Source organism: Mytilus edulis, chromosome 7 (genome assembly GCF_963676685.1).
Source record: "Mytilus edulis chromosome 7, xbMytEdul2.2, whole genome shotgun sequence".
Classification (NCBI taxonomy): Eukaryota; Metazoa; Mollusca; class Bivalvia; order Mytilida; family Mytilidae; genus Mytilus; species Mytilus edulis.
The window spans coordinates 30,631,787-30,646,955 of record NC_092350.1 but is presented as its reverse complement, the minus strand read 5'-3'; the positions used below and the strand labels follow the sequence as shown (position 1 = coordinate 30,646,955).

The 15,169-nt window shown below is 32.6% G+C and overlaps 1 protein-coding gene across 2 annotated transcripts in view; it reads right to left on the bottom strand.

The window, feature by feature from the left end:
- The window catches only part of LOC139481234 (fatty acid-binding protein-like), a 69,593-nt gene extending 55,716 nt beyond the window's left edge, over positions 1-13,877 (bottom strand). The window contains exons 1-4 of one of the 2 annotated variants that reach the window (XM_071264407.1): positions 13,672-13,848; positions 11,647-11,825; positions 7,018-7,134; positions 6,033-6,342 (exon numbers count right to left, since the gene is read on the bottom strand). In XM_071264407.1, coding sequence (XP_071120508.1) covers positions 6,283-6,342; positions 7,018-7,134; positions 11,647-11,825; positions 13,672-13,741 — 426 coding nt within the window. In that variant the 5' untranslated portion in view covers positions 13,742-13,848 and the 3' untranslated portion in view covers positions 6,033-6,282. Of the gene's footprint in view, positions 1-6,032; positions 6,343-7,017; positions 7,135-11,646; positions 11,826-13,671 lie in introns of those variants that run through there. The other variant, XM_071264406.1, reaches the window with a different exon arrangement.
- Positions 13,878-15,169: the final 1,292 nt, after the last annotated feature.

Here is a 15,169-nt window from a genome sequence, read left to right as displayed (position 1 = left end):
TATGCCTAAGCCTTATTTTAGTATTGGTATTGTCATCTGATAAAGTCATGCCGATTATAAGATGCACAGTTTTATCTGCGGCTTTCAAATCTTTCTGTTTGAACTCGTCGACCTGGATCTTATCAATTATTGGCAATATTAATTATGTGGAAAACAAATAGGTCTGAAGTGGTGTCATTTTTAATCAACACCATTGTATACCTATATTAGCTATATGTAAAGTGGAAATTTGATTTGTCGTTTTTACCTCATGACGGCTGACAAATTTGACCTCGTTATTTCAGTATAATTAATTTTAGATTATAGATAATTACTGGATTGTCAATCCGTCCGTTACGCGCGTGTAAACACGATCGAATTTTTCAACCGATCTCCACCTTAACTGGTGTATACTCAATTTCGAGAGTGGCAAAACCAATTGATTCCAAATGTCGATAGAAAATATCCCATCGGTATTTTATCAACGAGGGATTACTCGGCTTCATGATACCTTGTAACGGTTGATGCATTCTTTGAAGAAAGAATTGGGGATATAATGTAATTGACTTCTTGTTCTAATCAGTAAGCTTCTGCTTATGTAACAACGTTTAAGCAGTACATACCTGCGAATGGAATTTGTATTTCATCTTGAAAGTTACTATAAAGCTTGTAGTTATTGCAAAGTCTTTTTGGACAGTGGCTAGCAAGGATTTAGACTCAAACGACAGATTATCCCTCATTTGATTATATGATCGTCCTCACAAATTGATTGAAAAATGCATAGTCCCTTTGTCGTAGAAACCTTCTCTTTTTAAGCTCCCCTGATCTGACCTCATCACTTGGCGTCCGTCGTCCGTCGTCCGTAAACTTTTACAAAAATCTTCTTCTCTGAAACTACTGGGCCAAATTTAACCAAACTTGGTCACAATCATCCTTGGGGTATCTAGTTTGTTTTAAAAATGTGTCCAATGACCTAGCCATCAAACAAAGATGGCCGCCATGGCTAAAAATAGAACACAGGGGTAAAATGTATATTTTGGCTTATATCTTTAAAACCAAAGCATTTAGAGCAAATTTGACAGTTGTAAAATTGTTGACCAGGTCAAGATCTATCTGCCTTGAAATTTTCAGACGAATCGGACAACCTGTTGTTGGGTTGCTGTCCCTGAATTGGAAATTTTAAGTAAATTTTGCAGTTTTTGGTTATTATCTTGAATACTATTATAGATAGAGATAAACTGTAAACAGCAATAATGTTCAGTAAAATAAGACCTACAAATAAGTCAAACATGACCAAAATTGTCAGTCAATCCCTTAAAGAGTTTATTGCCCTTTATAGTCAATTTTAACAACTTTTTCGTCATTTTTTGTAACTTGTTCAAAATCTTCTTCTCTGAAACTACTGGGCCTATTTTAAACTAACTTGGCCACACTCATAATTGTGGTATATAGTTTAAAAAATGTGTCCGATGACCCCACCTACCAAACAAAATGGCCGACATGGCTAAAATTAGAACTTAGTGGTAAAATGCAGTTTTTGCTTTATATCTTTGAAACTAAAACATTTAGGGCAAATCTTTTAAGATTTAAATGTCCATCAGAATAAGATCTATCCCCTCACAAATTTTCAGATGAATCCTACAACCCGTTGTTGGGTTGCTGCCCTAAAATTGGTAATTTTAAGGAAATTTTGCAGTTTTTGGTTATTATCTTGAATACTATTATAGATAGAGATAAACTGTAAACAGCAATAATGTTCAGTAAGATCTACAAAAAAGTCAACATGACCAAAATTGTCAGAGAACCCCTTAAGGAGTTATTGTCCTTTATAGTCAACATTGAACAACTTTTCGTCATTTTTTTAACTTGTACAAAAATCTTCTTCTCTTAAACTATGGGCCAAATATAACCAAACTTGGCAACAATCATTACTAGGGTATCTATTTTAGAAAAAAGTGTCTAATTACCCCGCCCAACAAACAAGATGGCCGACATCAGTAAATACAGTAACAGGTGAGCGACACAGGCTCTTGTGAGCCTCTAGTTCCTTTTCTCTTTTTGGTGGTGGGGGTGGTGGTACTACCCGACAAAATGAGGAACATGCAGTAACTCTGAATGTGTGCTTTGTGAGATGAAAGATCAAAATGATTTTAATCGGAATCGCTTTCTTTTTTTTCTTTTTTTTTTGCCTAACAACATTAGGGCGAGCCAATTCATCAACCCCATCCATCTGGTTGCCGAAGAGCATAATTTTTTTTTTTTTTTTAATTTTCCAAATTTTACCATGACAGCTCAACGTCCAAAAAGATCCTATAAGAAATGTAATTTAATGCCCATACTTTTCTTCATACTAAATTAGAAAAAAAACATCATGTCATTTGGACTCTCTTGGAAAGATGTATCATTGCCGATCAAATAAATGTCAAGCAATAAAATCAATAGTGACCAATACTATTATTTTTAATTTTTATTTTTGAGACGACCCCATACATCTTACCTGTCGTAGTCGTTCTCATAAAGTAGTAACATATATTAACTATCAACGATTTTTAATGCCACAAAAATGCCTTTTAGCGTAAAATATATGGAAACAGAAATATTTGTTTTGCGATAACATCATTGATTCTCTTATCTTTCCAAGTTCAGTTCAGTAACCGATAAATAGACCGTATATAAAAAGGTCTAATAAATGATTTGTTTATATTGAATTTCCTCTTCAATTGTTATTAATCTTTGAAAGCCACATCAACTAAAAGGGTACTAGCTTCTTTAAAAACTTTTGCTGATGTTTTTAGAAAAAAAAATTCTACATTGTTTTCCATCTAATAATACCAATAGACAATCTTTAACCGGTTTTCTGTATGACAGATGCTTAATGTACATGCAATACAGATTGAAATCTGCTAAAAACTATTCCAAAATCTAAGGAGCTCACGTATGATCTCCCGAAATTATAATTTCGTATTAAAAGCTAGATCTCAAATTTTAAAAATACTCGTGGTAACTTATTGAAATCTCTATCACGAATTATTGTATCGAGCGAAAACAAATCTGAGTCACTCACAAACCAAAACCGTGTAAAATATACCAACTATAAGAGGGAAACAGCGGAACAACAGAAACACTGAACTGACACAAACAAACTGACTCTTTGATAACAACTGCAATATTTCTGTCTTGATGCAATACATTTTAAGAAAAATGGTCACTTGAACCTGGTTTTATAGCTACCCAAACCTACCATTTATATGGCAATGTTATAAAATACCGCTAAAATGACAAAATTGCATATGACAGTAATATTATACAAATTAACACAAAAAGACACAGGACAGAGAAATACACAAATAAATAATATAGTAACTGACAGTAGTTTATTTAAACATGTAAACTACAGAATAAAAACAGACATGATCCATGCATTTACGACAGTATAACAGGATACCACAATAGAATTATAAACTGTGCATCACACAAATGATTCAACGCCATCACAAAAGATGGCGTATTTTTGTGACGTTTATTTTATCGCTGGTTAATTTCTAAAAAGAGAATATAAAAGTGTAATTGAGTTTTAATGGTGTTTTTCAATATATTTACATGACCAGAAAATGTTTAAAAAAATTATACAAAACTCGAAGAACCGACCAACATAATGGGTTAGTTTAACGGAAAATGGATCATACTTACGGATATTTATATACTTGTGAAAAACAGTATTTCACCTTGTAATCGACTAAAGCTTAGAAAGAAATAAAATAGACCAATAGCAAGGACCTCAATTTTGACTACCCTAAGACATTGTCCAAAAAAGTGTTTTCGACAATTCTTTCCCTTCTTCGTAAATATTAGTTGTTCTAGATGCGTAAGTATAAATTTATAATATAAAAAATTCTAAGAAATAAAAACATCATATTATATAGACAACCTAAACCATGATGCAAAATTATCATATTGAATTAAGATTTCCCACTACATATTTGTTTTAATAAATAACCTGATATCTCCATAAATTTACTCCAGAAAGTTATAAAAAAAAATACTTAAGTTCTCAGTTCGCCATCATAAATTGGTAAATCACTATATATTTTTACTGCAGTGATTCACTGCTGGGGGAGTTCTTATTCCCGAGGGTATCACCAGACTAATAGTGATTCACTGCTGGTGGAGTTCTTATTCCCCGCGGGTATCACCACTGAGACCAATAGTGATTCACTGCTGGTGGAGTTCTTATTCCCCGAGGGTATCACCAGACCAATAGGATACATAGGATGTGCTAAAAGGTTAACTACAAACAAGAAAGTTCCGAACCAAATTTATTTATCTATTGAAAAATTTGGTAAACGTGTAAGAAATATGTGTTGGCGAAATACTTGACTTAATATTTTACCAGGAATACATTATATTGCGTTAAGTGATATCCAAAATGTCAATACAGACACGGTCAGAGCGGACGAATTGTGAGTTCTGTTTTCCTAAGAAGTAAAGGCAAAGTAGTACTAGGAGTACACATTCCTAAGTTCCAGGCAGCTCAATTTTAAGAATACAGGCTAAACGATAAACATTATCATCTGCATATTAATCAGGACATTGCTGATATTTATAGATTATCGTTGATCATCTCAACGAGATTGATTTTCTCGCTTGAGCTGGTACAGCGAAAGTGAGAAAAGCAATCGAGTTGAGATGACCAAAGATAATCTGTTTATCGCTATTTTACCTATGACGACGTTGTCAATTTCATGTCAATTTCGTTAGCAACGTCACGTGGTCTCCTTAGTTTCTAGCGATAATTTTTCCATCTCAAGCGAGAAGCATGATATGAAAATTATCACAAAAAGAGTTCAAAAGAAAAATGCACAAAATAGCGATAATGTCAATTGCTATTGTTCTGTTTTGTAACCTTTAAACCGATCCATGAAAAATTATTGAATTACGTTGCAGCTTCTATTGACCTTCATCATGTTCATGTAGTTTAAGATAAATTATGTCAGTCATGATGAGGTTACGTTTAAATTTTTCCATGTAGAATATACAATTAACAATGGAATGCTTGTTTCTGTTGCTTTGTCTTTATTTTTGTTTTTGTATGTTGTATGTTGTGTTTTGTGTATTATTGTTTGTCTGTTTGTATTTTTCTTTTGTAGCCATGTCGTTTTCAGTTTCTTTTTGATCTATGAGTTTGGATGTCCCTCTGATATCTTTTGCCCCTCTTTTGTTCCTTAGGTTATGCTCATTTGGAATAAATGTGTGACTGGTGTTAATTATACAAAACGGTTTAGTGAATCTTAGTTGAAAAGAGTTAACAACATAGTCTTCATATCATTACATAACATATTGTTGTTTACATAGTAAATAAAGAAATACAACTAGGATTTGCTTCAATTTCTTTTCAGGGGTTTAAGTGCAGGCATTCAGTAGAAATAAAACGTATTAATTTCATGAGCATTCAAATAACGGTAGGTTTGCCTTATTTTGTATGTTGACAATAAACAAACATTAAGATGAAGTTTATGATCATTGCAATTAGGTCACCGATCATCCAAATGAGCAACATGTCAGTTGTCACTTCCAGAACAACTTAATCATCCCCGATTTCTGATTATGATCAATTTTTGCACATGCTTTAGAGTTCTGTTTCGTAATGTGGAGTATTTATAGAGTAATTACTGTCTGTTCGTCTGTTTGTAAGGATTTTGGCACTTGTATACACTTGTATTTTCTAGGTTTATTTACCCCCTTGATATCATGCCCTTATTTAAAAAGTGATAAGCTTTATTGATCCTTTAATGTATAATTCTCCTAAACAGATGTGGAACATGATCTGCTTACCCTTCCGGAGCACCTGATATCACCCCCAGTTTTTTATGGGGTTCGTGTTGTTTAGTCTTTGGTTTTCTATGTTGTGTCTTCTGTACTATTATTTGTCTTTTGTCTTTTTATTTTTAACCATGGCATTGTCAGTTTATATCTATGAGTTTGACTGTCCATCTGGTATCTTTCGTCTTTTTTTTATCGAAATAATTTGTAAATAACATATAAAACAAACGACATTATAATAGAAAAATGGTTTTATTACAATGCTGCCTCAAAAAACAATCTTTTTGTTTTTATATCAGATGTAAATGTGAAATTCTTTAAATGTGATGGCTTGTGATTCGTTGAAGTCCTTCCTTTTGTTGCTTTTTCTACATCGCATTCTATTTCAAACATATTCAGTCAGCATTACAATATGCACTAGTAAATATTCAAACAACACCAATTGATGACGCTTATTACCACTCCACTATTTTTTTCCTCAATCTATGTGCATTTCTCGAATACTTGGGTCATCTTTTCTCCACTTTCCAGATCTTCCAAAACCTTTAATGTCAATTAGCTAATTATATATCAATATATTTAAATCACATATTCGTGAAGCATAAGATGCATCTAAATCTTAAATGTAGACTGATTCTGCAAATAAAGAATTTTCTTTTTGTCTGTGCTCTAACAGAGAAGTAAAGGATTGCAAGATTTGTTTAAAAGACAACACCAAACCCACACAAAGGAGAGCAATTGCAATTGATACATGTCACTTTTCTTTTTAATATTTTCCCACTTAATTCAAAGGTAAGAAAAACAACTTTTTATGAGTTTGTATATCAATTTCAGGAATACGATAGTTCGTCTTTGATTTGATGAAAAAACAATGTACAATGCATAACTGGAACTTGAATTATTAGTTGTTCATCATGTTTACAGATGCAAAAGATCGAAATAGAGTTAATATTTGTGTTAGGTAAGCAACTTCAAAATCAAGATTTTTATACCATTAATTTTTCTGCGTTATCAATTTGTTCAGTCCAGTTTTTAACAATACTGAACTCATCATAGATACCATGATTAAAAAACAAATCCACTAATGTCTTATATTTTTGTCAATAGATATGAGAAGATGTGATAGGAGTGCCAATGAGACAACTCACAATCAAGAATAAATGCCGTTCACGAGATAACTTAGTTTTACCATATCATATTCTTTTATTGGATACTCACTGCTGTCATTGTGTTTCCTTCAATTGTTCGTACGAGTTTCACATCTTTCCATCCGGTTGCTTGTTCCCATTTTTCCATTACAGTCATTTTGGTATCCGAGTCAAATTTGATAGTAAGCTAAAACACAAGGAACAACTTACAATTAAGTTTACAAAGTTACACATTTAGAATTTTGAAAGGTAGACTTTTTTTTGAAAAAAACCTACTTATTACTTTTTGTAATCTCATCACGGTTTTTTCACCAATATTCCAAGAACACTTTATTTTCAGTGCTCTGCACCAATCAAACATATGGTTTTCTTTTTTGTTAGCTTAAAGATATTTATCGAGTCAAAGAAAAGAACAAGTGTGTTTTAAAATTTGATTTTGATTTTTATTTAAACTTAAACAATCTGGCATAAATGATCAGCTCTTATCTTGGATAGAAAGCTATCTTTCAGATCGTCAACAAAAGGTCGTTTCAGAAGGTTTTTCGTCAACTCTAAGAAGTATACATGCAGGTGTCCCCCAGGGATCAGTTTTAGGACCCTTTCTGTTTCTTATTTATATAAATGATATAATAAATGACATTTCTAATGATATTAGACTTTTTGCAGATGACACCTCTTTATTTGTTATAGTAGATGATGATCCTGCTGTAGCAGCTGCTTCTTTGACTGATGACTTGGATGTTATCTTAAATTGGGCAAAATCATGGGCTGTTCAATTTAACTCTAAGAAAACTAAAAATATTGTATTTACAAGAAGGGAAAGGAAACACCCACCTGTATTTTTTGGGATAAATGGGGAAGAGGTAGAGAAAATAAATATTCACTGTCATCTTGGGATAAAATTTCAGTCATCAGCTTCATGGAACTCACATATTGATATTATTTATAAAAAAGCATGCTCTCGTCTATCTGTGCTTCGTCAAGTTAAGCATTTATTAGATAGGAGTTCACTTATACGTATTTATTATGCTTTTATTAGACCTATATTAGAGTATGGGGATGTTGTATGGGGCAACTGCTCCCAGCACGAGTCTGAGCTTCTTGAAAATATTCAGATAGAAGCCGCTAGAATAATTACAGGTTTACGACGTAATTCCTCCAGACAAAAACTTTATATTGAATTAGGTTTAGAAACTCTGGAGAATAGACGTAATAAACATAAGCTTGTACTATTCTATAAAATATTAAATGGGATGACACCTGCATACTTATATGAGTTAGTCCAGCCATATCTTCCCAGACAAACCCCTTATACTTTGAGGAATGAAAATAACACTTTTCATCCGCCTCTTGCTAGAACTAGCTCTTATTTCAATAGTTTCATTCCTTCCACTATAAGACTTTGGAACAGTCTTCCTTTGAGTTTACAAAAATCCCCAAGTTTGGGTATATTTAGAAGTGGACTGGAAAAGTTTTATAGGACTGATGATATATTTAAACCCTTCAACTATGGGATAAGGAAACTTAATATAAGTCATTGTCAACTCAGAAATAATGCTAGCAACCTAAAATCTCATTTGTTTAATCAATTCTTATCCGAGAACACTTTTTGTGCAAACTGTAATCACCCTGTTGAGGATAACAAACATTTCTTTTTCATTTGCCCTAAGTACAATGATGTAAGACAGATCCTTCTTGATTCCATTAATTCCATTGCTGATAATGTTGATATAAATATTGAATAATTACTTTTTGGAAACAGATTATTTTCATATGATATGAATACTGCTATTTTTAAATCTGTTCATAAATATATCAGTGACACTCAACGTTTTGTTTGAAACTAACTTATTTTTTGTTTCATTTAGTTTTATTTTTTATTTTTTTTCCTCCACTTAAACATTAATTCAATTAATCCACTAAGCAAGCTTAGTGTCTCTTTCAAGCCATATATATATATATTTCTAATGACTTATAAAGGATATTTGCATGTTTCAAGGTTCTTGAATACATGATGAGTAATTGTCTATATATTTAAATATACTTTGCATTTAGTAAGTAACACTGTAAACATATATTTGCTCGTGTGTGCTCATAAGAAGCATGCATGTCCCACTACATGTATATTGCATTATTTTAATACAGTTGTTATAATTGAACTATACCTTGAACATGTAATATGGAGAGAGCTTTTATAGGCTGTGCCTGTTGCTCAATCCTTTTCATATCTTAATGAATAAAATATGTTTAAAATCAAATCGTTCTTATGTTGCACTGTTACACAACTGTCTCCGGTAAGAAGTGTTGGGTTCTAGCTAACATGTTTAACCCGCCATCGTCTGTATGTATGTGCATATCCCACGTCAGTAGCCTGTAATTCAGTGGTTGTCATTTGTTGCTGTATTACATATTTGTTTTTAGTTAATTTGGTTGTACATTAATAGGACCGTTAGTTTTTTTTCGTTCCAATTGTTTTACATTTGTTACTTCGGGGCTTTTACAGCTAACTATGTGGTATTGGCTTTGCTCATTGTTGAATATGTACGGTGATCTATAACTGTTAATTTCTGTGTCAATTGGTTTCTTGTGTAGAGTTGTCTCATTGGCAATCATACAACATATTCTTTATTATAACTAATAAACGATTTTCTAAATCAGATATCATGAGAAGGTCAATTGTCAAGTTTTATTAAAAAAAAGTCAGAATTTTAAACAAATTCTTTTAAGCACGTTCAAATAGTAAGAGTTTAACGGTTTGGTCTACGTAAGAAATTATATAGTGTCATCAACAACGATTCGTGATTCTAGTAAATACTCTTACTTTTAAAGTTTGCTTTGTGTGAATGAAAAACATTTAATGCTCTTCAACGATTTTCGGTACTTATACATCTTCGGATTTCAAATGTTTGGCTTTGAGCGTTCCTGATGTAGGTAAATTCAGAAAAGCGCGTGTTGTTTTATATTTTTAATGCAATATTGATAATTATTGATAAAATTCTTTATTTGCAAAACAGACATTTATCAATGTCTGTTGAACATTGATGGAATGAAAAGCATTACCAAAGTCATAAAATTTAAACGAAAAAAACATTAGACTAGAACAAAATCAAATCTGAATTCCTGACATATCAAATAAAGACCTGTCATCCAACACAAACGCAGATTTGATTTACTGCGGGTCGGCAGCGTGTTTTGTATCACCTCTATGATGCATACATGACATAAAACCAGTAGATTCTGGTTTCACATGGTCTGAAATCGATTATGAGGCTCCCACACTTGAACAATCGACAAACAAATACTCTTGTAAACTGAAGATTGACTATATTACAGATATAGACATCCTTTCTTATTATACTTTACTAGAACACACCCGCGAAATCGCGGGCATATACAGCTTGTGAACTGTTGTAGGATGATTTTTTGTAAAAGATATTATGTATGGAGAATTTCATAAAAGGTATCAAAAGCCCTCTCCCTTTTTCCAAAGTCCGATATTTGTTTCCTTTCTGTTAAATTCAATTATTTTCGTGTTTCTGGTCTCAGACCACAATTATTCTTCTCCTTTTCTACAATGCTTCTTTTGGTAAAAGTCAAATCAAATTAAAAATTTGCACCGTTTCAAACATGAAATAAATGTAACTATATATATATAGACCATTATTAGTCTAATAAAATATGCTTCTAGGACAATCAATCAGTGCCTTTTCTTTTGAGAGCCTAATTAACACACTAATGGTAGGATATGAATCATGTATAAATGACTACGACCGACTTAGGCTAATTTGAGGGGTGGTCGGAAGGGGTCCTGATCCCGAAATCCCGGGCTTAAAATCATGAAATCCCGAGATGCAGAATTTAAAGAAATTCATATCCCGAAATCCCGAAATCGAAAACTATATTCACGGATTCCGTAAGGATCAATCCGCAAATCCCGAGCTTAAAAACACCCGATCCCGACACCCCAAAAAAGGTCCTGCATCCCTCTAATCTCTACCTTACTTTCATTTTTGCCAAATCACTATTTTCCCTTTCAACCATAACTTTTTATGCTCCATGATATGGAGAACGCTCTGAGTGGCTTATTTATTTTTCATTTATGTTATCTATCATACGATTGGTTGTACTTGTGTAACAGGTTTTACTTATTTTAATATATATGCAACTGGTATGACCCCTTAGATAGTAAACGTTAACATTTCAAAGAAAACAGTAGACCAGAATACAGAGAGTCTCTATATATTGAAGTAGTATAATCGTAGTTTACATGTAGATAAACGCGAAAAATAATTGTCCTCTCTAAGGAGGTATAATAGTTGCATGTGGTTCTTGGGATCTAAACACCATGATATTTAGAACGCTCTGATTGGCTTATTTATTTTGCATTTTTGTTATCTATCATACGATTGGTTGTATTTGTGCATGTTTCAAACCGGAAGTCTTATCTATGACTAAAATTAAGTCTGATGACGGATTCATATCCAGACTCCTTTTTTGTCGTTTTTCTCCCAAAATAACTCAATCGGAATAATCATAAGAATGGATGACAAATGCGACTTTGCATGTTACCTATAGGAAACAGAGGCATGATGATTGATTTATTGTGGAAGGAAGAGAAGCGACACACAAAATGAGGTCTTTTCGTTTAATAGTATAGATGAAGCTTGGATAGAAAAACTAATATATCATGTACATGTACCTTCATACATTTTCCAGATGGGCCTTTTGTAACCAATTCTTTCCCTTCTTTTTCGTAAGTATTTGTTGATTTTGGTGTGTTGTTCGATTCATTTGACACTGACCACCTATCTCCATCTTTGGTGAATTCAAATGTCCAGGTGGATGCTTTGGCCATCTTTATCATTTCATCTGAATAGCCTAAAAGTGTATTACATATTTCATGTCATAAATATAATAAATGAAAATGAATATAACTGTATGAATAACTTCAAAGTTTTTTGAAGAATCCACCAGTTCTAAGTTACCCATCACAAAGTTGTAAATCGATCTATAATACAGTGCCCTAGATTCTTCAATTACTATTGAAACTCTCTCTTAGTTCCATCGTTGATAATCGCTTATTTGATATTATATTGACAACAATGTGTAAACAAAACAAAAAGACATAACAGGAAACAGTGTCAAATAAAGGTTCAGGATTCATCATCATGCTGTAATCTTAATGTCTATAAAAACAAACAAAAATGTCAACAAAGAAAAGCAACAAGAATATAGACAAAGCACATAAGCAAAATTGAAAGACAGGAATACAAAAATTTCCGTAGCACAATAACACCATGACGGGATTGTAAATACCGAGCGACGTCAAAAGACTATAACAAACAATTTACTAAACAGTAATGGTTATAATGTACAAATTAACGAACACTTTAACATGCAATCAAGATGATAAACAACGTTTGTAATTAGAATTTATACCCAACACCATCGTGTATTATTTGTAAAGTTGATACGGAATATTTATCAACACGATCTTAGTATCTTCCGATTAACTTATGTTGAAGAAGGACAATACATTCTTTAACATAACCTTGGTTCATCAACTTTCTGCTCAGAAACTGGTGACTTTTTACAAAGTCTGAAAAGCAGAAAAAGGGGTTTCAGGTCAAGCACTACATTAGGTGCTAGGATTGTTGGATTGGCATTTCCATTACGCAAATTAAAGTAATGTTTAATTTAATGATACGCTAACATAACAATCTGATAAGGTATGATTTAAATGTCAAAGAAAAATCTTTTTTAAGATTCTTTACCACTTCAAAATATTAAACTTTTAAAAACGGGGTTAAGCAAATCTAATGTACAAAAGGATCACTCTACCACAATACGGGGTGTTTTATTGAGATATGTTTTGTTCAACAACAACAAAAATGGCGAAGGAAAGATGTAGAGTATAATTGCATGACGTATGAAACCAACTCCAAAAAGGGGTCCTGTATGTATCTTTTCTTGTAGAGAAAAGGAGGTAGGACTCGAACGAACATGCGGTATCGAGTTTTAAAACAAACACCTACACAGATTTTACAAAGACAAATAAACATAACAGCCATTATATTGCTGTTGAAAATAAAATTGGAAAATTGTTTAGAGTATAATATGTAAAAACACGGAATCAACAGCTCTGTATGGAAGCCGTTCCCTAATTTGAAATTCTTTGTTAAATTGAATATAATTTGTTATACATAAAAGCAAAAACGATAACGCCATTGCAAGGAATATGTAAATGAAAATAATTTATACGACATATAAATTCCATTATCAATGAATATAGCAATCAAAGTTACAAGGCTTATAATTTGAAACGCCATACGCGTGTTTCGTCTACATAAGACTCATCAGTGACGCTCAGTTCAAAATAGTTAGAAAGCCAAACAAGTATGAAGTTGAAGAGCATTGAGGACCAAAAAATTCCAAAAAGATGTGCAAAATACGGCTAAAGTTAATCTTTGCCTGGGTTAGGAAATCCTAAGTATTTCAAAACATTCATACGTTTGCGAACAGTAAATTTATAAAAATGACCATATATTAATTGATATTCATGTCAACACCAAACTGCTGACTACTGTGCTGGTGATACTTTCGTGGACGAAACGTCCTTTAGCAGTAGTATCCACCGAGTGGTGTAAATAGTTATCAACATGATCAAAGGAACATGCATAGAATTAATATATATCAAACATTAAAATCTTGAATCTTGACTTACCTAAAGCTTTTCCTATACCTTCCATATTGGACATAGATACTGATTTCCATTTTCCTAAAAATTGAGCCATATTGATGAAAACACTAAAAAAAATCGGATGTTAACCTTTTGTGGTCGTTAAATACGTGTGGGTTAGATTGTAGTTACACTTTTATATAGCATACCTCTGTTAGGATATAAGGTTAGCAGGTCATCATATTTTTTTTAAAGTTGAACGTTCTAGTTACAGAAGAAAAAACAACGTTCTTGAAATGTCCAATCAAAGATGGGTATAAACTATAGGGTCCAATTGAATGATAGATTGTGCTTAAACTGTAACTCATCTCATTCCATACTATTGCGAAATAGAAAAGTCAATAAATTTTATTTTTTTGTGTAATAAATAAGTCGAACTTTCTCATACATATTCTGCAAGAAAGTAGAATGTCCTTTTAAAATACATGTCTGACTTAACTAAAGATTGATTGGACTAATACTTTAATACATTTACGTTTACTATTGTGAAATAGAAAAAGTCAATAAACATAATTTTCAAGTATAAATTTTATTTGAGTAGAACGTTTATCTATGTATTATTAACACTGTTTATTTAACGCATTCTCTAGTTATCTGATATTGTTGTTATTTATATATGCGTTTGGTTTTTTTTGTGTCCTGACTCCTAAGTCAGAAACCTGATGTTCAGTGGTTGTCGTTTGTCGGTGTGACTCATAATTGTTTCTCGTTCCCTTCTTAGCTCACTTGCACGAAAGGGCCAAATGAGCTTTTCTCATCACTTGGCGTCCGTCGTCCGTCGTCCGTAAAGTTTTACAAAAATCTTCTCCTCTAAAACTACTGGGCAAAATTTGACCAAACTTGGCCACAATCATTTTTAGGGTATCTAGTTTAAAAAAATGTGTCCGGTAACCCAGCCAACCAACAAAGATGGCCGCCATGACTAAAAATGGAACATATGGCTAAAATGTAGATTTTGGCTTATTACTCTGAAACCAAAGCATTTTGAGCAAATCTGACATGGATTTAAATTGTTTATCAGGTGAAAATCTATCTGCCCTGAAATTTTCAGATGAATTGGACAACACGTTGTTAGGTTGCTGCCCCAGAATTGGTAATTTTGAAGAAATTTTGTCGTTTTTGGTTATTATCTTGAATATTATTATAGAAAGAGATAATCGGTAAACAGCAGTAATGTTCAACAAAGTAAGATCAACAAATAAGTCAACTTGATCAAAATGGTCAGTTGACCCCTTAAGGAGTTATTGCCCTTTACAGTAATTTTTTACATTTTTAAAAAGTTGTTTACAAAATTCGTCTCTTCTGAAACTACTAAAATAAATTTAACCAAACTTGTCCACAATCATCATTTGGGTACCTAGTTTTCAAATTTTGTCCGATGAACCCGCCCGCGAAAAAAGGCTCTTTAGAGTCTCTAGTTTCTTATCATTTGCAGACGTTGCATAATTGTAGTGGACGAAATCGGCCATGGCGATTCGCTCTA